Raw genomic sequence first — 23,369 nt, 5'->3', positions numbered from 1 at the left:
AAACCTGATTGTCCAGAATGAGTGTTGAGGGCTCAGTATGCTTCAGTCAGACTATATGAGTGGCACCTGAAATATGTATGCACACTTCACAAAATGCTTTCATGTTCTGTTTTCATTCTTCATGCAATTACCAATGTTTACCTGTCTGTTGCCCCCACTTGAATGCTTTTAAGGAGGGCATATGCATCTATTAGCAGGTTTACTTTTCCGATTGTTCTACATATCTCTTCAGCCCTCCAACAAAGAAAGTCTCCAGCAGTTAGAATATGTGTTGGAGCATATAAAATTGGGAAAGCTGCAATAACAGGAACATGAAATTATATAAAGTGTCAGCAATAACTTGATACATATTAAATGTAGCAGGAATAAACAAAACGGTAAACAACACAAACCCAGATCTGACTTCAGTGCTGATTGTTGAAATCATACCAACGAGATGGAAAATCACAGCTTCTGGGATATTTCACAATACGAAGCATGTTCAATCAAAGGAAATTTAATTAAAGTGCATGTGTCATCCACAGGGCGCTGACCCACTTGCAGCATCGCCAAACCTTCTGTCACATGTTGATCATTTTCTGACTTAACAGTTTGGCATGCCAGACATCAGTGGGTTATTTGGAACAGCTATAAAGCAAGTTTGCATTTCAACACAGTCACATGTGAAAAGTTTGTTTGAGGCATACTGAGACCTTAAGCTTGTAGCATCCACAGGGAATTCACAACTTTAACTTATGTCAGTGCAGGTTTACAAAGTGCATACATATAAAATGGCATCACTATACCATTTATCCACAGTCTTCACATCCGTTGTCTTTTTTGCATCTGCTCAGATGTTTTTCTTTTTTTACTCATGTTTGGACCTTGACATTAATCTCTGCCTTCAGTTTTCCTCAGTCACAAAGACTGGATCAGTTTTTGCACTTTAAATCTGTCTGTGGTGTCTCAAGATCCAGTGATCTGTGGAGCTGAGAAAAACATTGAAACATTGTATGAGTCTAAATCCCGCCATGCTCACAACACTTTGTTTTGATGGTGAGCAAAGAATGATTTAACATCCAGGAAATTCAGACAGGGTTTCGTGCCGGTGCCACTGCTGCCTCCACAGACATGTCAGAGTCCATCTGTGCTTCTGGAGGCGGGACTGGGGCCAAGGTAACCGGGGTAACCGGGACCTCCACAGTTTCGTGCTTGCCGTTGGCGAGGGTGCTGGACCGTGCCTGAGGGTTATGCAGGTTCTTCTCTGGGCAGTTCTGCACGGTGATGATGCGGTTAAAGGCCTTGAGGCGGCGCCACAGCTGCAGGTAGACTTTACACTGGATATACATGAAGATGAGGCCACCTGTAAAGCCAATGGCCACCACAATCAGCTTAGTCCAGAAGGGCCACTCCAGCACACCTGAGGACACACAAACACAAAACTGCCATCAGATCAGCTGCAGGATGAGTGAGGAATCATGATGTTGGTGTGTGCAGAGCTGTGCTTACCCTGCGGAGCATAGTACTTCACAAGAGAAACTCTCCAAAATTCCTCTGCAATCAAGAGTGAGTGTAATTTTTTTTTTTAATTTTTATGTATTGATTTTTGGATTGAGATTTTTCAGCATCTAAAATCATGATATACTAGAAAGATCTCATTGTATATCCTACATTATCATCACAACACACCACACTGAACACAACTGTGAATTTACAGAAGCAGGAGGGGGTCTATTTTATTTTGGTTAAAGATTTAGATTATGAACACCTGCACAGCAATGACTGCAAGTTAATATTTACAGTACCTGTTGATCAGTCATCATACCAGATTGAAGAAATTTTAGGTCAATAAGATAAACTTCTGACTCTGGGATTTTAATTGATTTCCTGCTCCCTGCATGAATTACATGATTCCTAAACCATTCTGAGGTGAAGCTTTTCCCACAGATTCCCAGTCACAAATTGCAAATAGGTAGCAATGTCCTTTTCCAAAGACAGTGAAGGTCTCCTCACAGCTCTGCCATGCCGTTGTTCAGGTTTTTTCTGATTAAAGACTAACAGGTAAACCAATTTGAGTGACAGAGGCCCGCAGCTGTTTAAACCTCATTTAAAGCCACTGTAGGTTCCAGTGTGACATTACAGACTATTACTTCATTTGTGGGATAATAATGTGTGATGATCAATTACTGGCCCAACATCAATAGCAGTACTAAACTTCTGATTGGTGAATTACAAACTCTTGGAGACAGTAATAAAACATTTCCAAGTGTAATGAAGATCAACAACGCTCGATGTGAGGTCCTCAAATCTCCTTAGCTTGGGGTTCGATGCATATTAACAAACATTTTAAAGTTCATACATTGATCTGTATTTAAGTAACACAGGAGTATCTGGCGATGACCAACTGAGATTTCACTGTCTAATAATCTGCTAATACAGAAAGTTTTACCACTAATATGCTGGTAATATTAATAATTATTAATGTAAGTATAATAGCGTTTTCTTATTAAACTGTGCCTATTATTTACCAGAACATTTTTTGTTCATCCACTTTGAAGCACCAATATACCTTCTAGCTTGTGTCAAATCAAAATAATTTCATCCATCTATAAACAACTTATTCCAATCAAGGATTGCAGGGAAGCAGGAACCGATCCCAGCAGCCATTGGGCCAGAGGCAGTGTACACCCTAGACAGGTCAGCAGTACATCACAGGGCCAACGCAGAGAGACAAACAACCATTCACGCTCACACTTACACCGTGGGAAAATTTAGAGTCACCTATCAACCTAACATGCATGTCTTTGGACAGTGGGAGGAAGCCGGCGTACCTGGAGAGAACCTGTGCACCCAAAAATATCATATTACTGATAATATTTCCTACATTAAATTTTTATTTCCAGGCACACAACGTTTAGTTGACAGCAGTCTAATCTGAATATCGTTTTGGAGAAGCTTGAACCTTGTTTCATGCTAACTCCCTTGCATGGCCTGTTTGTTTTCTTAACGGTAATTAGATTAAATACAGTGGCATTAACAAGTGTCGGTACCTTATTGTCATTGAAACCTCATTAAGTATTTAAATATATTTCAATCAAATCTAAACAAATTGATTTAGTCAGATTAGTAAGGAGTTTCAAAATGAAATACTATAAATTTGTCATTAAATCACAAGAAGTTTTCATTTCTCCAATAGCTGTAAAAATGGGAAATTACAATCTGCCTGGTTTATTGTCTGCTATGTAGAATAAACTGATCTAAGCACAAACATAAAAATGTGTTTTTCAACATGTTGGTGTTAATTCATGTAAAAGCTTTACACCCAGATCCATGTTTGCATTTACAGTTAAACTAATCAAGATTATGACAGACGGATTTTGATATATTCAAAATTCTTCAACGAGAAACTGGTATTTTAAACTTTGGTGAAAGATTAATACTGTGCAGAGCGAAATAAAACTTTTACAGTTTATATCACCCATTCATACTAAAAGGTCAGTGCTACCACAGCTTTGACTGGCACTATGCACTGTACACCACTCACATTTACTGAATTTTAAAACAAACACATCAACAATGAGCGACTACAGGGGAAACACATCTTTAGAGTTGCACGGCTAGAGTCAGACAGGTTTGAAGATCGACAGGTACCCTGTGGTGTTTAGACCACCATGGGGTGCTTAGCTAAACAGTCAGTGGATTTAATACTGTTTAACTTTATTCTGTCAACATCAACAATCAACACCAGCTATAATTAACAGATCACATCAAAGGTTAATCAGAACTTCTGCAGGTTTAAGACTCTTACACACGATTAGAAGCTGACATGCACCTCTTAAAAAATATAACTGCATGTCAGGGAAACAGCATATATATATATAGTCTATAGTGTGTTTTGATTGCTTGCTTTGGCAACATTGGCTATTTCTGATGCTGTTGGGGAATAATAAGCAAGTTACTGAGAGACTAAAGTGTCTCAATAAATGAGCATAGAATTTGAATGCGGGGAAATATAAAAAAGATGATCATAATAATGTAAGCAGTGTTGCATAGGTGAAAAGAGCAAACCTACAGCATCACCAAAATTTATTTAAAAATTTATGCAGCACTTTTCTACAGCAGGCCTTCTATCACCATCTTCTGTCAACAAATTTTGAAAGCTTAAAAGAAAATTATAAAAAGAACAGTGTTATTAAAAAAATGATTAATTAGTTTGCAAGACCTAAAACCTGTCTGCTTTTATTTTCAGTGAGGTGTAGACTGTCATTTGGGTTTGCCAATGTTTTTAAATAAACGTAATGAGAGTGAAAAAACACCAGAGGGTACTGTTAATCCACTACAGTCTTTATACAGGCTGATACACCACTAAAAGCTACAAATGCCCCTCTGTTTGTCTCTAGTATGTGAGTATGGGGAGATAGGAAAGTACTGACCGTTTTTCCCCAGTCTGATCTCATCAGTGGTTCTCTTGATCAGAATGTAGACAGACCACAACATACACAATATTGCTATCAGGTGAAACAACACTGAACAGAAGATCTTTCTCCTCTCACTCTTCGACATGTGCAGCTTCTCCCACTGGAAGACAAACGGATGGAGATGATGAGTTGAGAAGGTTGAAAGGAGACAAACAAATAGTGTTCAAAACTGCACCTCCTCTTGTGATGTTTACAACCATTAGTAAGCCTTGCATGTATACCTTGCTCAAAGGTTTGAGCTTTGTCTCCATGATGAAGTCAAATTTGCAAAGCTCACAGCAGCGAGTGTCTGAGGATTTGATCCACTGGTTGAGACATCCCTGATGAACAAAACTCAAGCTTCCTGTGCAGCGGCATGGCATTATCAGTGGGCACTCGTCATCTCCCTCACAGTGACAAATCCTATACAATAACGGAACAAAAACACATTGATCAGGGAGAGAAATGACCTGGAGCCTTTGTGTTGTTATCACAGATTCTCTCTCCTTCTTATCTTATCTGTTTCAGTAGATTTCTTTTTTATTACCCGATAATACTGCATGATTTTATTCACACACTCACCTGCAAACCTCTAGCTCAGAATCTTCTGAGCAGGGTTGTGCTGTGCCCCCATTCATACCACAGTGTTTCTGTGGGGTGGGCACGGACATGTCTCCACCTCCTGACCCCTTCTCCTGGTATCTCTTAGTAATGAGCTCCTCACCATCTTCTGCCAATGAGGAGCTGCCTCTTGGGCTTCGTGACTTCTTCTCTTTTTCTCTGCTTTGGGATCCCTCCCTCTGTGAAACATGGCTACCATCTCTCTTCACTGATGCTCTGATGTTGTGGCGCTTCTTAAGGCCACCGCTGTCCTCCACCAGAGGCTGATTCTCTTTCCCTTCATCTGAGTCAACAGACTGTAGCTCCATTATTTCTGTTTTATCTTCTCGTTTGGTATCATTTGTTGCATCTCTCTCTCTGCTGCTTACACTGCGGCGGCGAGCTCTTCGCGCTTTCTCCTTACTCCAGCTGCGAGTTTCACGGCATGCTTCGTCCTCAGTGGAGGATTCAGACTGCGGGACACCTGAGCAGCGAAGACGAGGTGGGAGCTCCCTACGGTTCCTGAAGGAGCGTTCCCTTTTCTCACCCAGCTCACTGCGGTCAGAGCTGAGACTGCGGTCGCTGTACTCCTGTTTGCTGTTGGGCTCCACACAGTCAAAGGTGGTGCAGCTGCTCCTTTTGCGGCGGTGACGCCTTTTCACCTGCTTTTTCTGGGCCTGAGCAGATGAGCTCAGAGCTGTGCTGGTGACTGTCATGGCAGAAGTATTGTGTGCGTGCTTGGTGTGTTTATGTGACTCAGAAGCATCCTTCTGTAAACGGGTTTGCTTGCTGTGACTAAACACAAACACACAGACACACATGCAGATGGAGATGAGCAGAGACAAAATGAAACAATGAGGCGAAAACATAAATACAATCAATCTGTAAAAAGAAAAAAATTGGAAAAATAGGATTGGATCTGGTCAAAGTAAGTTCACCAATAAAAGGTTAATGCAAATGAAGATTATCAAAAGTTGAGCAGCTCAGGTTTTGGGTTGTCTTTTAAATCTTTTAGATTTTTGGCGCCATTATAAAACAGAGAAAGAAATAGAAGATTTTGTTTGAGCACTGAAAGGAAGGTCCAAGACTCCTCTGTCCCTTTTAACAGTCTGAACATGCCTTCTGTCGGCTTGGCTTTGGGGATTCACAAATACAGGTCTACATGTTTTAGCATTTTGCTGCAATTTGGGTGAGTTTCAGGGATATATAGAACAATCTGAGCTGTGACTTGCTCTTGGTTGTGTTGGTGTCTTTGTTAGTCTTTTAGCTTTTCCCTGCTTTGTAAAAGACAGATGTCATTAAGTGTTAAAATTTCTGTTTCTGATAATTTTACCTGTTTCTTTGGTCTTTTTTTTTTTTATTTTTGCAACTTTGTTCTCATTGTTATGAAGTAGCTCTCAGCCACTTCCAGCTTGAGTTGAATTTCAGTTTATCTAAATTCATCTTGAAATGTGTCCGCCCTGAAGCGCTTGAACTTTTTGAAAAACTATTTTTTTTAATGTCCTGTATCTATAAATACTTCCATTTACAGAGAAGGATACAGACGGATACTCATGTAGCAAATAAAACCTGTACTTCTTACAGTAGTGGGAACATTCAAAAATAAATTACCATTTTTTTCTTCATCTTGTAGCCAATTTAAATATTAGATTTTTTGTGACATGCTAATAGTTGGTGTTCACTTATTATTATACAATTGCCATTCAATCAGGACAAAACATGCAAAAGTACACTCCTAGTTCAGCTGATGATACTGTACATCAGCCATGACTGATTGTATCAAACACATGATGAATAACATGACAAAAAGGATGCAAGTGATATCAATAATTGGTAATAAATAATGAATGAACTGAATATGGTAAGTGATAAATGAAGGTTCAGGCACTAGCATGCATCAAATGTGTCTCATACTCTGATGAACGTATTTAAATACTGCAATCAGTTTTCTTCTTATTTATTGCACTGTTGTAATATCACAGCTCTCAGCATCCATTTTAAATGGGTTGTTGTGTCCTAAAGGTGGTACAGGCCATGCTAAGTCAGCCTCCCACTTGCTGGAGAGTAGACTTTAAACAGTGCATGTTGATACAATAAAGAGATCCCCCACTGTTCTGGGCTTTAAAAGAGATATATGTAGAGATATTTGTTGTTTGGAGATTTCATTGGACAACAACATTTATTCTTAGGTAACTTTGATAAATAAACAGAGTTGTCTTACCTGCATATATCCTTTGCAGATGGGGTTATCGATGTTCTTGAGGCTGTAGTAACTCCAGCTGTAGAATTGCTTGCCTGAAACAAGCAACACTCACCTTAGTGCATGGTGCTTTAGAAGTACCACAGTCAGTCAGAGCCTAAGTCAGGGACTACTACACATAAAAAATGGCCCAAGGCTCCATAACTCAGGCTCAGTTTGACTTATTGAAACATGCTGAGTTTGTCAGCTCTTAAAAAACAATTTAATATGAACCACCCAGATGACGTATGATTCAGACATCAAGAAAATGCTTAGTGGTTCCTTATGGTGCAAAAATGTTTACACAGTAGAAAAATAATGGTACTGGTCACCAAAGTATCTGTATTGGTTACCAATAGAAAAAAGGAGAAGGCCATGTCTTTGTCTTTGTTATAATAATACATGGTTTTATGACTTTTGTGCTGTAATATTTTGGACAATAACTGCGTATTGAGTAACTTAGGTCTTTTGCACACTAATGTTAAAAATACTAGAAATTCAGCAAAGATTTTGTATTACACTGTAAAAATAATGTAAACTAACAGAAATACAATATAATTAGTAGGAGTTATTTGCTCTTTCTCATCCTTATAGTATTCTTTACATCGCCTTCTTTTATATACCAGTACAAAAGAGGAAGCACTTGACTGGTTGATCATGTCACTAAATTAAGCTGTAAATTCCAGTGTCTGTTCTGAAGTATTACCCTTTGTGCCCTCAGGGAACCTAAATATATTAAGAGACAATTTATAAGGGTCTAAGAAAGTAAACAGCTGCTTACTTCCTTATCTTCCAGTTAGAAACACTCAAGTTAATCTTGAGTTAGTTTTCTGGCCCTGTGATTGATGCAAATTCAGTTGCTCTTTAATCTTCTTCAGTATCCAACCCTGAATAACAGAGTCTCAAGTCTGGTGTTACTGATGTTTTTGAAGATTTTGTGTTTTTCCTTTTCTGTCTTCTTCTTTTAAACAACAAATATATATTCATATTAAAGACCTTTATAAGAGCTGAAAGATTCAGCATGTTTTCTTGCACGGTTAAATTGAGATAGATGGAAATATTTATGAACCCTGACAGTATTTATTTGGACCCCTTTCCAGGTCCTAGTATATAACCAAGGGAGATAAAGTCAGTTCATTGACTTAATTTATATGTCTAAAAAATTATAGTATGCATTCTTCTTCTTCTTCTTCCATGCAGTGACTATATGGTTACTTCCAAGTCAAAGCCGAGAACAAGAACTGTGGAGCATGCCCAGTGTGCCAAATCCGGTTAGTATCCAAGTAAACATATATTTACAAAAGACATTTGACTCCCAATCTAATATCTGGATTTCTTTTTGTCTGACCAAAAAATCTGATGCTAACATGTTTACATATACTTCAAATGTTTTGTTACAGTCTAACTGACAAAAATTAGACATTTTTTCCTTCCTCTTGACTGATATTACTACAAAATTAACTGGTCGGAAGTCAAAAGTAATACGTTAGAACATTTTATTAAACTCAAATTATCTTTTTAGTTTTGCGAGTTTGTTAGAAATGCAAAAAATATTTAACCTGCTAAAGTCTTTTTAATAATAGATATCAAACATATCAATTAGTACATCATAAAACATAATTAAGGGGACCAGGTGAGTCATAGAGCCCTCTAAGCACGCAGGTTTCTCTTAAAGCAACCATAATGATCATCAATTTTGTACTGCTCCACACCTTTTGTTCTATATTTTTGCTTTTCCACATTTTTACTGAAGATTTTTCTTTTTTAAATAAAAATCCATAATCCATTATGAACAGTGACATTGATGTTGTCCGTTTCAGCCTGTGTATTTAACAATTACCTTGGAGATGTTGCTAGAGTGACTCCCTGAGCGCCCAGGTGCCTTCTTCCCCTGGAGGAAAACAGAGAGACAGTAAATCATTAGTGCAACAGAACTTGTGTGATGTTTTAATGATGCATGCTGCATGCTGTGCAGCCTGAGGTTTTTAACAATTCAGTAATTATTCTGGCAGACAACACTAAACAACAAGAAGAGATTCTCTTTTGAATCTGTGTAAAAACTAAAAAATGTCACCTAAACTATAGAACATCTAACAGTTCTTGTTTCTGCAGTATTTAATGTTGACCACTGTATTTACTGTTTCAAAACTAGCAGCAGACGTCACGCGTCCTTGTTATTTTACTGTGACCTGAGCTAAAGCCAGCAATCCTATTACATGGTTGTCCCGCAACATGGACACAGCGCTGCTCTTCAATGTGTTGCTATTTAAAGTCAACTTAAAGCAGTTTTTCTAGAGCTTGCCAGGGTGCTGCTCATTTCAACTTAACTGTTAAACCTTGACCTCAGCCCCTATCTACAGTACTTTATGCCATTTTAACCTACTGGTAGATACTGGTATGTAAAGATTAGTAATAAAGCATGTGCCCTGTTTGTCACCAGACACTGACACAGCTGATGACAGTTTTCTAGATAAAGTATAAAATGTTGGCTTAAATCATATTTTTTCATTTCTGTGTTTTCGTGGTTGTTTTGGATAATTTCGTAAGTATCAGTGCAACATGTTTATAAAGCTGTCTATCAAGGCAGGAAGCCTTATCCACGGGCATTTTATGCACAACTTACAGAATTTCTTCAAGCTATTACAGCATCAATGTCTTGTCCGTGTGGGTCTAATCAATGCAGAAAAATCTCAGTCTCTCTCAGGTAAAGATAAATGTATATTGTCTGCATGTATATATACTATTAAAGCTTACATACCAAGGCCAGGGATGGTTCTGTTTTCACAAAAAATTATCATAATCTAAACCCTAAAATTAGTTGTGGCAAGTATTTGCATCAACAGTGTATAACTATTTGTAAAGAAGAAACTCAGATTAACTGGATCAGTTATCAGAACAGACCTTAGTTAGTACTTATCAGTCCAATCTCTCTAAAATAATTTAAATAACCATGAATACTTCTATGGCTTTCATATCTAAACATGCCATTGATGGTACAAAGGAGACCACAAGAGGTTGTCAGAAACAGTTATGCATAATGTGGAATGGATCTTTGTCTTTAAGGGGAACAACTCAATCTTTTATGTCCTTTGTTAAATTTTAGCTTATTTTAAATCACAAATTTGGCGTGCATGAGGTAAATACTTGTTGTGGTTCACATTTCAAGTATTTTTTTCTATGACTAACAGATGAGAGATGTTGCTTAATAGTACAACTACTTTAAGCTGCATGCCGTTTCTTATTACTCATCCCAGTGGCACAAGCTGGATAACATACAGGCTGTTTGGTGAGCTGATAAAAATGAAAAAATGAAAATATGAAAATATGGCTACAGATATTATTTGTAATGCCTTATTACCATGAAATGTCAAGTTTTTGTTGTTGTTGTTTGTTTTGGTTTTTACTGACTGAATGTTGTGCCAAACAAAATTGCATTGCCAAGAGGAGCTTTAGAATACAAAACCTCTCTTGAAAATTTAAGTATAATTTTTATTCTTTTAATTTCTGTACTGTTGAATGTACATATTAATGTTGGACAAGAGAGTTACGGACAAATAAATTAGAAAAGAAGAAGAATGGGAAAGAAGAAAGAAAGTCAAGAGCAGAGAAGAGAGGGAACAAGGACGAGGGAAGAACAGATAGGTGAAAAATCAACAGTATGAGATGTTCAACATAAAGAACAACAACAATAGCCACAAAAGATAACTAAATAAATAACAAACAACCAGAAATATTCTTCTTTCAATGTTCAATGGCAAAAAGTACAGAAATTAATCCTCTCATTCAAGTTTGCACTCTTTTTTTTTTCATTTTTTTATAGGGCTGTGTAAGAGCTTGCGTGCATCGGCCACAAGGACGCTGCTGAGAGTACACTCTGTGCAAATCATTAAAATAAACAGGAGCGAGGCTAACAAGTCGAAGACTGCAGTCATCTAAGCTGATCAAGGGATTTTCTGATAGCCACGTTTAAATCAGTAGTTGTGCTTGAAAGTCAAAGCAAACCCTCCTCCCTGGTACCTCCTCTATCTGTAATAGCAAATGGGCACATGGATTGCTTCTTGGGAACATGTTTTGCTGTAGATGGCCGATCCGTGTTTAAATTAATACGGCTCATTGTGAGTCATGAAAGTACTTATGAACCTCAAAATTCCAATTAAAAAATTCAGTTTTGAAACATCAGAATTTTCTGGGTTGAACTTGTGGTTTAGTGTTTGGTTTTCTGTAATGACTCATTAACCTGTGGCAGAATTTTCAAACTTTTTTTGAACAAGATTATTTTTTTTATTATACATGAGAATTGAGTCTTTCATGAGCATTTTATTATGCTTGCAAATAAAAAGAGATCAGAGGATTTTTTTCTAAGTCCAAAGGTTTTTAAGACTGGAAAGAACAAAGGCCAAAACCATCAGAAACATTCAGCTAGACAGACGCCTACTGTAAGAAACATGTTGCAACAACTGAAATGTGGCCAGATGTTGTTTCACATGAGTATCTCTGAAATAAATATGAAACCTGAGAAAGCAAAACCAATGTTTTCTCCTGCACCAATGTTTGTTCACCATTAGTTTGAACACTTCTGCTATAAGCCCTTGATAGGCAAATTTGATTACACAAGTTCATAAAATTAAGAAGAATCTGAGGCCATACGTGGACATTCTGCTACTTACTCCTGTTCACAAAGCAAAGACAAAATGTTCAAGCAGACCTCTGTGCCAATCAAATATGTTTACACTCATTTGACAAATAAATGGACAAGTAAACACTGCGCTGATCAGATCATATTTCTTCTGTTTTTTAACTTTTCTTTTTTTTTTAAAGTGATGTGACAGACATTTGCTAACAAGAAAACTGCATTAATTTAAGTTGTTCCTTCTACTAGAAAAAAAACTGAAGAAAATTTAAATTAAGTTACTTATATCCATGCTCAGCAGAGCAAAGACAAGGATAATGCAAAGCAGACTTACACAGAGAACCACAAGTAAAAACTTCAGAAGATATACTTATTAAACATGTTTATCTAAATATGTATCTGGATCTTAGTATTACTCTTTCAACTCAGCGATGAAACCCATAGGGGTAGACAATAGATAGAAAGAAGCTCATTTTTTATTACATGTTTAAACTAAAACCAAATTTTTGGTCATGACTGTTAATAAAGCACCTATGTTTCTATGCTAACTCCTGAGTCTCCCACAGTTTTACATGGTTTTGAATCTATGTTTTCAGGCTTTAATTCATCAACCAATCAGTTGTTTCACTTCCACGTCCATTCAACTTGCAACCTATTAGGTGTGAGATGACCTTAGGCACCTCCAGCTGCCAGTTTTAAACTATCTCTGCAGAACAATGCAAGACTGCAAAAAGAAATCAAACATAAAAAACAACAACAAAAAAACAAAGGCCATCTTTCTAAGGCCTGTTTAAGCTCCTGCTTCCTCTGTAAGAACACAACAGTATTTTACAGCAAAGGGTTTACCATTACTTACCCAAGCCTCTGCTCCTCTGCTGATACTCTGAGGCACAACAGACAACTGAGTCTGTGAGAGGACATGTGCATGTTCTGCAGATGGGATTAAGGTATGTGGTGTGGACTGAGGGATATATTTTGGTTCTGTACTGTGGCACGTGGGAAGAAACACCAGCTAGATTTAGACAAGTAACCACCATTCTGAGGCTACACATGCTTGACTTGGTCTTTCAAAAATACATGTTTTTATCTGAGATAAACAGGTCACAGTCGGTTACAATTTGACCAATGTTTTTTGAATGAGTGAATAAGGAATCATTCGTGCTAATCTGAGTTATCATTTGAGTTGTTGAAAGCTGCAACTAACAAAGGCAACTCAAAGCAAGCCTATCAATAAAAATACATAACTTCAAGTCCTAATACATATGGACAAGTTATATACAACTATGAAGAACTGTGAAGTTTAACCAAAACTGTTCTTCTCAGTCAGGATGTAAACCTGTTTACTTCAGCTGTAAAGACAGACATTATACTTTAGTGGTTTATTTGGGTAGTAATACTTTTGTCGCCAGATAGAATAGGCAAAAAAAAAAAGTACGATTTTGATATGTGGACTTACTTTTTCAGTCTTAAGAGCTCTTTGTCGGACTAGCTACACGACCGGATTTAAAAAGTCCACATGTGTTTCCTTAGCTCAATCATATAATGTTGTAAATCTATTCAATAAACATTTTGCCTGTATATAGATTACAGACATCAGAGTAGCAATAGATAGTAAGGAATATAAGGCAGGACTTGAAACAGGGAACCAAGACAGTTGACAGGATGTTATTTATAGTCCTTCAGGGTTGACTGTGTGAGTTGTCTTAGCATGTTTAAAAATACATCTTAATCTGTGATCATTTCATCGGGTTCAGAAGAAATTATCTTTGCGGACTGGAAAAATGGTCAAAGCAGAGGGCCAATTATTTTAAATTGCCCTGTTATTCTTGTTTGATTTCTTTCTTTTTCTGTTGTTGCTGCAGTATTACAAGGCACAACAAACTGGTGAAAGTCAAACTCCTATAAGATTAAGTTCCCAGTGAAGTACGTATGTATCAGAAGCCAAACACTTTCATAAGTTTATAACCTAAACAGCTTTCAAGAAGCAAAATTTTAAGTTTTAGGATAGTCAAGGTGATTTTATCTTGTTGTCCACATCCAATCCTTCCTGCTGCCAGAGAAAAAACACACTGACGATGTGAGGCTACACAATGTGTTACACAACAATTTTATAGTCTTGGAAGCTGTTTACACTGTGCAATGTGTTATGATATAATAATTATGCAGTGGATTATGCTATCTATGATGAGATATCGTGTGATACTGAAAACGATAAAAGGTTTCAGCTGTCCACCATAACACACAGCTGAAACTGACAGACACATGTATGTGCACATACTGTGTGTAGCGTCTCCTACAGTCATTTGGTTCAACACTTAAATACCATTCATGATTTCTACCTTCTGACAACAAAGGTAACTTCTGTGGAACTGCAGTCCGGTGAAATCTGATAAACTTTTCTCTAGTTTTCAGGTTCAGTGGTACAAAATGGGCAAAACAGAACACATAAAGCATTGCCGAAGATCTAATAAGATTTGAGAACAGTTATAAGATCAGAAACTCACCTCGTTCTTGTCTTTGGAGCGAGGGGCACTCTTGCCATTGCTAGCTGTCTCCCTTATTGGAACCACAGTTATCTGTTGTACTGGCATGCTACTGTTTCCAAGCAACACTCCAGTGCTATTCCCCCAGCATTCCTTGCACTCTGTGCCTTCCTGTCCTCCAATCTGTGTTCCTACGTGGGATCCGCCGTCCCATCCACAAGCTGTTTGCAAAGAAATGAGACACCACTCCCAGATTGCTCTTCTTTATCAGCCCAATCCGGATCATGAAGAGAAACAGAGACAGAAAGGGATCAGGTCACCGTGGCAACAAGAGGACAGCTCCAAAGATGGTGGGGTGTGAGGTCGTCATGGCGACTGGGAAACTACTCAACAGTGCGCACCACTTCCTCTTGTTCTTCTCCCTCCTCCACCCCCCCGCTGAGTGATAGATAAGAGGAAGAGTTGAGATGGGGTTGAACAGTAAACAAGGAGGCCGGGATAAAGACAGTTGTTGTGACATGCATGTGTATGTGTGTCTGTCTTGAAGGGTGGAGCCAGGATTTTGTTGTGCTTGCTGTGTAACAAGCATAAAGTCCATAAGGATTAGGGCTTAGACTAACCTCAATCTCCTCCTCTGACCAGTGGTGTAGCTAATAAGCTTATAAGACTTGTGCACATGGATAGCACGCCCTCCATCATGCACACACCACCACTCGATTGTTAGCAGATTCCCTGGTCTAAATCGGTGTACTAATAGATATCAAGCCACCTTCTTTCCTCTGTAACGTTAAAGCAATAAAGTCACATTACTCCTCTGAGGGGCCTCATGTTAGAAGAATACACAAAATATACACACAAGTATGTGAGTGGTGAGGATGTAATCCTATTTCAAACTGTTTCAGTGGGGGGGGGGAGGGGGGGTGGTTAAAGTTAAAACTGAAGAGCAGTTGTGGACTGAGGTTAAGAAGCACTTTGTGACACGCACAAATAAATGTTCTTACTAGTGTGTTGGGTAAATCTTATTTTATGTATAATTTTCATTTTAGTTTAAAAGAAAAATATAACTGACTCAAAGGAAGGTTATTGAGAATGTCGGAAATCAAATTTAGAAAAATAGATCACTTTCGTATTCTAATAAACACCTGCTTGTGTTTCGGTTGACCTGCAGAGTAACAATGAGCCTTCATTCCTATTAGCTTCCTGAAAATGCTACAAACTTGAACTAAACTTAAATTCTAAATTTATGGCTAGTAATTTCTGAACTTCTGAGTCATACATGGTAAGGCATTTATTTGCATAATGTCTCCAACTACTCTGCTACTCTTTTTCTCAATTCTCTTGCAGTATGCAGATGAGAAACTAAATTCCACAGACAAAGAGAAGTGGTCAGAGAAGTGGCCTAGATATATCTGCACACCAACACCCTGTGCACAACACATACATGTACACTCTCAGCACTGCAATATAATTTATTTGCACTTGAAATGAGGAAGTTAGACCACAAATTAGGGAGGGGGTGGTAGTGTCAGTCAGTTCTTTTGCATCTAAAGAGCATAATTGCAACTAAATATGCATGCTCTGTAGGAATTTCCACAGAAATTTATTACAACACAACTTCTCACATAACCACAGTACAATGCTTGAAATGTTATGCAGAGTTTTCACTTCGGATCAATGTCAGAATAGAGAAGGGTAAACAAATATAAACACTCAACTATAAATAAATTGATAAAAGCAGTTATAAATCTTAAGTGGAGCGTTTCTACTTACACATACGCTCACACGGAGGCACAACGGCCATTAATAATTAGGGTTAATATGATCTCACTTGAACTTGAGAGGGGAGGTGTAAGCTAGCTCTTGTAATTGTGTGACAGTGAGAAAGAAAGAGAAAAAACACACACAGCGCAGTAAGTGTGGCAAGTGTCATGACACTTTAGTATGGTCCACATCTACGTGCTCCTGTGACATGCCAGGTAAGCGTTCTACTTTGATTTTCATTCAATGTGTGATTGGATCTAACCCGTGGACAGCAGTGTATTTTACCAATGTTTGTCATCGTAGAGTTGTGGCACCAGGTTTAAAGTAGATGGCCTCTCCTATCACTGAGCTCGAGGCATTCACTATCATGTTCTCCATTCTGGTCTTCGCCCTCTTCACACTCATTGGGATGATTAACGAAGATTGGCCACTTTTTAACGGTATGGCTGCAGAAGGCAGAAATACATACGTTTATTTTACTTGTGATTAATGATTTTTTTCTCTCTTTTTTGCACTATCATATAGGTTTGTTGCAGCAACATGTTGTCTGTAACAATATAAAAAAGAAAAAAAATGTACACTGTAAAATGCAAATACAAACAGAATGCAGTGATTTTCAAATGATCTAAAACTCATCTTTAAATTTTACAATGAGAACAAATCACTGACAATTTTTTACTCATCAATTGAATGTTAGATTCAGGCTTCGTAAAAACTGAGACCGGGGCATGTTTACCACTATTCCAGTTAAACTTTTATTTCAGCAGCACTTTGCTAGTGTGCAGGAACATAAAAGAACAATCACTTGTATAGAGAAGTGAAAATTTTCCCATTACAACTTTTTTTTTATTTAATCTGTGCAAAAATTCTGAGAATCTTTTGTCATATTTTCTTTCCATAATACACCAAATGTTATTAAAGGTAGTAAGTGACTAAAGGACTTTTCATCATCCGTAGTGATGCAGTAATATTTTTTAGCAATACAGTGCCATGACACATTCTATCTAAAAAACATTGCTGTGCCACTTTTCCATCATGGATACTCGCTCTTCCAATGTAAGAGCTAACAAATCAGATGGTCCCTCTGGTCAACTCACGGGAGTTAATTTTTTTTTTTTTTTCTTTGACTACGCCTATCTAGGCCCATTCTAAAAGAACCTAACATCAGAAAAATTTTATGCAATTTGTTGATTTCATTGATTTTGTTTTTAAATACAACTTTTCATTGTTCTGTGACAGGATTCTCAAAATCTTTCTTTTTTTTTTTTTTTTAAATGTTTGGTATTTTACCAAAATGTTGAGCACTACAAGCTAAAAGATTACCTAATACACCCAAAATAATGATCCACAAATTCTTTACAAACTGAATATTTAGAAAAGCTTGTTGTGATTGTCAAACTATTTGCCAGTACTACCTTTAAAACAGGGGCTTAGCTCCTCCCATGTCTTATTTCTAAAAGTTTGGTTTTGTGAATTACACAATTGTTACTGTTGCATTCCTTACATCAATTTTTTTAAATAAGTTCCATTGAAATTTTTTTCTTTCTTTCTTTCTTTTTTTTTTTGTCTTGTCCAGCATTTAAGCAAGCATAATGATAGTCTGGATGCTGTTTTCTGCTGAGCAAATTTACTTTGCTAAGGGGAGCTTTATAGATATAATGATCCCCTTGATATTCTAGATTCTTTATTTATTACTCTATTTATTTGGGTTTATAAGTGTTTATAAGTGTTTGTATTACAGAATTTGATACCAAACAAGTTAAATATAAACCAGAAACACAGCAAGAAATAAACCTGCAGGATGACTCAGTGACTGTTTCACATGCAGAACATACAGAGTGGAACGTGTACGGAGAAGAGTGATCATGCCAATGAGACCCCATCCACACAAGGCAAGAGGCTGACCCTGAGACCCGGGCCATAGGGAGACCTAGACCATGGGGAGCCCCAACCGCCCCACCCCTGAGCCAACCATGCAACCAGCCAGGAGGTTGCAGAGGGGGCTCCAGCCAGAGCCCTCGGCAGTCAGGGGAAAAAGGCCCTAGTGGGTACAGATCGGCTCTGGCTATGCGGGTCACCAGCCGCCCAGGGCAGACAGAGCGCAGCCCCCAGGGCCCCAAGAGCCAGAAAGCAACCCTCCAGAGCCTGAGGTTCCTGGCTCGCCCCATCCTTTACATACACACTCCCCCACCCTTCTCCCCCGTCTCATATATTCCCTCATACCCATACACACCCAATAACACCCCACCCCTTCCACCCCCCGTAAACTCAACCTCTAGTCATCCTCACACGCCCCATCAAGCACCCCTCTACTCAACCCCCATTCACACACAATTGCCTTGCCATGCTCATCCCCACCCCAACATTTACCCACTACTCCCTAAACACTCACACCTCCGTAGACTGTAATAACATGGACGAAGCCTCCGTGACGTCACCCGTAGGTTTCTGAAGAGCTAAATTGAAGCTCGGTGGGCAGTTCTTACCAATGCCAACTTGGCAACGTCTCTCCCGGAAGATACAAAAATAGGCAAAGAGGTAGAGCTGAGAGCGGGGGTGTGAGCATGTCATGAAGATTGACATCTCGAACTCCAACCTGCCTGCTATGAACAAACTGAGCTAACTAGCTAACGGAGGTAAGCAGGCTAAAGCTAAGTCACACTGTAACGTGGCTAAAAACTGCGGTTGTTCTACATTCTGCCTTCTTGAAGCAGAATATGAGGTACCTGTCAATCAAAAGGACACACCCTTAAATATGCAAAACTTCGAGACGAAACTACTTCTAAACAGGGGAGTTAAAAAAAGAAATTCACTCCCCTGCAGTTGTCATAAAGACAAACCTGACCTATTAAACCTAAAATATTTTTGTACCAGGCTGTGAACATGTTTGTTTCTGCCATGAAGTTGGCCTGTGGGGATTTGCTCTGTTTTGGAGCCCCTAATGGATGAGGGGGGAACTGCAATTTTTGGCACTTCTGCATAGCCATCCCTTTTTACCGCTAGATGTCCGTCCATCTTTCATATACGGTCTATGCACACACCTCAACCAACCCATTCACCTCCTCTCATATCCTCCCCCCCCCCCCCCCCCCCACCAGCCTCCCTAACCCCACCTACATACACATCCCCTCCGATCTGCATACCCCCACCTTATTGCCCACCCACTTACCTAAATTCTTTCACCCTGATTCCTCCCTTTTATCACACCTCCTCTACTCTCTCGCCTTCTATTTGCAACTTCATATGTTTACTCCTGCACACCTTCATCTCTTCCTCTCAACATGCCCCGTGTCAGACGCACCTGTGGGGGCAAAGGACAGGAAGGACAGGGCCCCCACAACCACCACCCACCACCCCCAGCTTCCCTTTGCCACGTCCACAGATGCAGCTGACCCCGCCTAGACCCCTACAGAACAGCACTCTTCCCCCCCCCGAACCTCCCCCTGGCAAACTTCCCCCACTAATGAGTGATTGTTAAGTGTGTGTTATTTGCTGTTAAATTTTTTAAAAATATTTTGAATCAAATTTGGGATTTTAAGGAGTTTTTAAAAAAAATGCATTGGTGTTTTATTAAAACAAATCTAACTCTTTAGAGTGATTTAAACAGGGAGATTCATTTAAACAGTTAAGGTCAACTTGAATAAATAAAATATTGCCTTGTATAGCACAATTAAATGACCGATGATTCAAAGTGCTTTCAAAGTGTAAAAGTAGAACAATATTAGAACAAATACAATATTAAAAACATGGCCAAGCTGAAAATTCAAGCTTAAAATAAACAGTGCAGATTTGGGATGTTAAATAAAAAATATTTAAATGTAGCTGTAAACAGGCAGGTCTTTTACCTGGATTAAAATAAACTAAGCATTTGGCTGATCTAAGGCTTTCTGGGAGTTTGTTTCAGACACATTGAGCACAGAAACTGAATCCAACTTCTTCATGTCTGGTTCTTAATCAAATAACTAATAAAATAAATAAATTAAATAACTAAATAAATAGAATTGTTTGCCTGATATTGAAGGGTACCCTGTGGCTTACAGGGTATTGTAAACCTTTCAGAAAGCAGCTCTCTCTGTGTTGTGAGAGTTGCTCTCTATTTCTAAACCGTTACCTAACAGTATTGATATTTTGAAACCTTTCAATGAACAACTTGTCTTGGGATTTATTTATGAACATTGCAACACTAAATGAAATTTTGCATAATGTTTTTTTTTTATTATATTTTTTAAATACAGTTTGCCCGAAAAGTGCTATAGCCTTTAATTAAAGAGTTAATTGTGAATTTCTAAGTTAACTCCATTATTTTTTTAAATATCTGATCATTTTATTCTTCTACTACTTTAATAAATCTTTTAAAAAAAACTAACAAATGACTTGTTTCCTGTGATTTCTTTTACAGATGTAAAACCACAGGGTGAAGAGCTGTTGGTGTGAAAATGCTGATAACGGATTTTGAAAAAACAAGAAGCAACAGCAACATACTACAAACCGGCACCTTACAAAAAGCTAAAACTGTGTGTTTAGATGTCTTTATTAGAGATTGAACTCGGAATGTGTGTTTTTATGTAAGTGTAAGTGTGTGTGTGTGTGTGTGTGTGTGTGTGTGTGTGTGTGTGTGTGTGTGTGTGTGTGTGTGTGTGTGTGTGTGTGTGTGTGCGTGTGTGTGTATGAGTGTGGATCTGTGTGTGTTTGTGCAGGATCTAGTGTTGTTTACTTACAAGATAAGGCACAAAGGAGTGGTCTATGTATTGAACTGTAAAAGAACAGAAAGAAAAAATTCAATATAGAAACTCCCACTTCACCTAACTGCCACATGACAGTATATCACGCTTGCCGTCTTTCTTTCTTGTTATTTGGATGTAAAGACACAAAGCAGTGCTTTTTTTCCACTTCAAACCTGGGACCAGCTTTTATAACCCTTTTACCAGTAAGTCTCAAAACTCCAAACCTGCTTTTACAATCACTTTTATTCCATTTTGTTGTTTATTTTCATTCCTTCTCTAAAGATTTGTATTGTTTCTCTCTACTAGGGAGGCTGTTAAAAAATCTAGGGCAGAAACAAAAGGTGTGCTGGCAGGATTACATTGAGCTCTGAAATGACTATTGGACAAAGACATGTGACTCACTCTAGTCAAAGGGATCAAAGGGGGGAGCTTGTGTGTATGAGTACATCTACAGTAGCAAGAAAACTGTGTCATGTGTAGTTATGATGAGCCAAACAGTTATGTGAACCATAACAATGCTTAAACAATCATTAAAAACAGCATAAGGATTATATAACGAGCCTAAGGTTTCTGTGCATTTTATGATATCCTTTCACATGATATTTGTCCTGTTGTAAAATGTGAATATACTAATTTCCTGTATGGTTAGGCTTACTTCAATTTATTTTTCAGAAAGCTGTGAAGCTGATGCATTGGGGCTTAAGAATTACAAAGTAGTGGAGTTTCTACCTTGACATTCTTCTGAAAATTAAAGATATTTACTGACCTAATCCTCCTTGACATTTTTCCAAAAACTTGTATGCCACCTCTTGCCTCTTTGATTTCAACAATGTTTTATTCATGTGAGCCTGTCCTCCAATTTCACAGTTTCTAACTCGATGATACCACTGCACATTTCTGATCTTTGTTATATTTTGAAACAGTTATACTGTTAGGGTCATATCAAATAGACACATGTATCAGAAAAAAAGTAATCACTAGCAAAATACTCTGTGATGTGTTGTGAGATAAGAGCATGGCCAAACCAGAACAAGCTATTTTTTCATAAATACAATTGTCTACAAGGAGCTGAGTAATACAATTCAAACAATTCTGAAATTAAAACTCAGACGAAAGATTGAGAAGCAGGATGGCTGGATGCCCAACTTTTGTAAGATTCAAACAGAGTATTATAACGTCCCCTTGTGGACAAGATGGGTATTGTATTTTCCAAAAGAGAAATGTAATTTACTACAAGAAACTTGCAAGTTCTAAGAGCAGTGTGTATTCATTTTAGCACTAGAACTGTAGTTTATATAAAATTGTCTCATTTTAATTACTCTCAATAATTACCTCAGATTGTTTCTGCATGCTGGTACTGGATTATCTGTGATACATACAACCAGTATGCAAAGTCTTAACTTCCTGGTGCAGACAAGACATTTCATGTACTTTAAAAGTACTCTTGTTTTCAATTGTCAATTTGTGTCATTGATAAGAATTCTACTGTAAAGATGTTATTTGCTCTAACTGCATGTATTGTGTTGGGCAGTTGTATAGATGGATGTACCATTTAATGGCTTTGAGCTGACCTTCATCGTCATAGCATTCGTCATCTTCTCCCTTTTTAGTCTGGCTTCAATCTGCCTCCAGCCACAGACCACTCAGACAGGTAACGTTCACACTGGTCTTCTGTTAAAGAACATGACAATGTCAGCTTCCCTAACGCAACTTGTATTCACATACTCACAGAAGAAGCCACTAGACAATTCCAAATGTCAAAACCAAGTAAGAAGAAGCACAGAGTGATCACCAAACAAGCTGGGAAAAAGACATAAAAGTGGAAAACTTTACAACCGTGTGAACTGACAACAGAAAACACTGGTTCCCAAACTGTCTGCCCAGTTTTTGTCCTTGTCATACAAAGTGTTCAAAGAATGTCTATAACATTTAGTATACCTAATAAAAATGAAACAGACTTGAATGATCCTGTATTCTTATTAATATGTATGTTATTTAGTTTTGTAAAATGAAAAAAGTTCACTGTAACTGACAATCAAATGTGGTATGTAAGTAATGCTTTAGAAAGCTAGATGTTTGACTAAATTTTTCCATATATACACACCAAAGAATATATTTAATGTTCAGCAGTACAAAAAAATACATAATATTATAAATGAGCGCATCTTTGAGGAATTCAGATTTTACTTGGGCATTTAAATCTTCTGTTTCTGTTATGGTTCAGTTCAGGTTGAGTGTTTCTATTATAAGAGGGCCATCTAAATGGTACCATACCATTTCTCAGCATCCTTCAGTTGTAATCCATAAGAGAAACCTGTATGGTTAGGTTTAGGTATTGGCACCCCAAAATATAGTCCATTGACTGGGAGACAGAAAACATCACTTGTGACAAATGTAAGTATGTCAGATAAACACCCAACAACAGTCTGTTGTTTCACTCTCTTAACTCAACATTAAAAAGAAAAGAAAAAGCTGCAGCAAAAATGGAAAAGTCTG

The 23,369-nt window shown here is 38.0% G+C and overlaps 1 protein-coding gene across 2 annotated transcripts; it reads right to left on the bottom strand.

The window, feature by feature from the left end:
• Positions 1 to 282: 282 nt before the first annotated feature.
• Positions 283 to 22,584, bottom strand: marchf1 (membrane-associated ring finger (C3HC4) 1). 2 transcript variants are annotated; one of them, XM_079264636.1, is made up of 9 exons: positions 22,445 to 22,584; positions 20,868 to 20,902; positions 16,435 to 16,595; positions 14,410 to 14,650; positions 9,116 to 9,166; positions 7,258 to 7,331; positions 4,679 to 4,859; positions 4,413 to 4,557; positions 283 to 1,399 (listed from the first exon to the last, which is right to left on the bottom strand). In XM_079264636.1, exons 4-9 carry the CDS (start codon positions 14,494 to 14,496, stop codon positions 1,068 to 1,070), a joined length of 870 nt encoding a protein of 289 aa, XP_079120762.1. In that variant the 5' UTR covers positions 14,497 to 14,650; positions 16,435 to 16,595; positions 20,868 to 20,902; positions 22,445 to 22,584; the 3' UTR covers positions 283 to 1,067. The 2 variants fall into 2 exon arrangements, with proteins under 2 accessions (XP_079120762.1, XP_079120763.1); XM_079264637.1 differs by lacking the exons at positions 7,258 to 7,331; positions 9,116 to 9,166; positions 14,410 to 14,650; ... (1 more) ...; positions 20,868 to 20,902; positions 22,445 to 22,584 and adding an exon at positions 5,019 to 5,128.
• Positions 22,585 to 23,369: the final 785 nt, after the last annotated feature.

The sequence above is a fragment of the Telmatherina bonti genome (assembly GCF_933228915.1).
Source record: "Telmatherina bonti genome assembly, chromosome: 3".
Lineage (NCBI taxonomy): Eukaryota > Metazoa > Chordata > Actinopteri > Atheriniformes > Telmatherinidae > Telmatherina > Telmatherina bonti.
The sequence above is the reverse complement of the archived record's forward strand: the minus strand, read 5'-3'. Positions and strand labels throughout refer to the sequence as shown.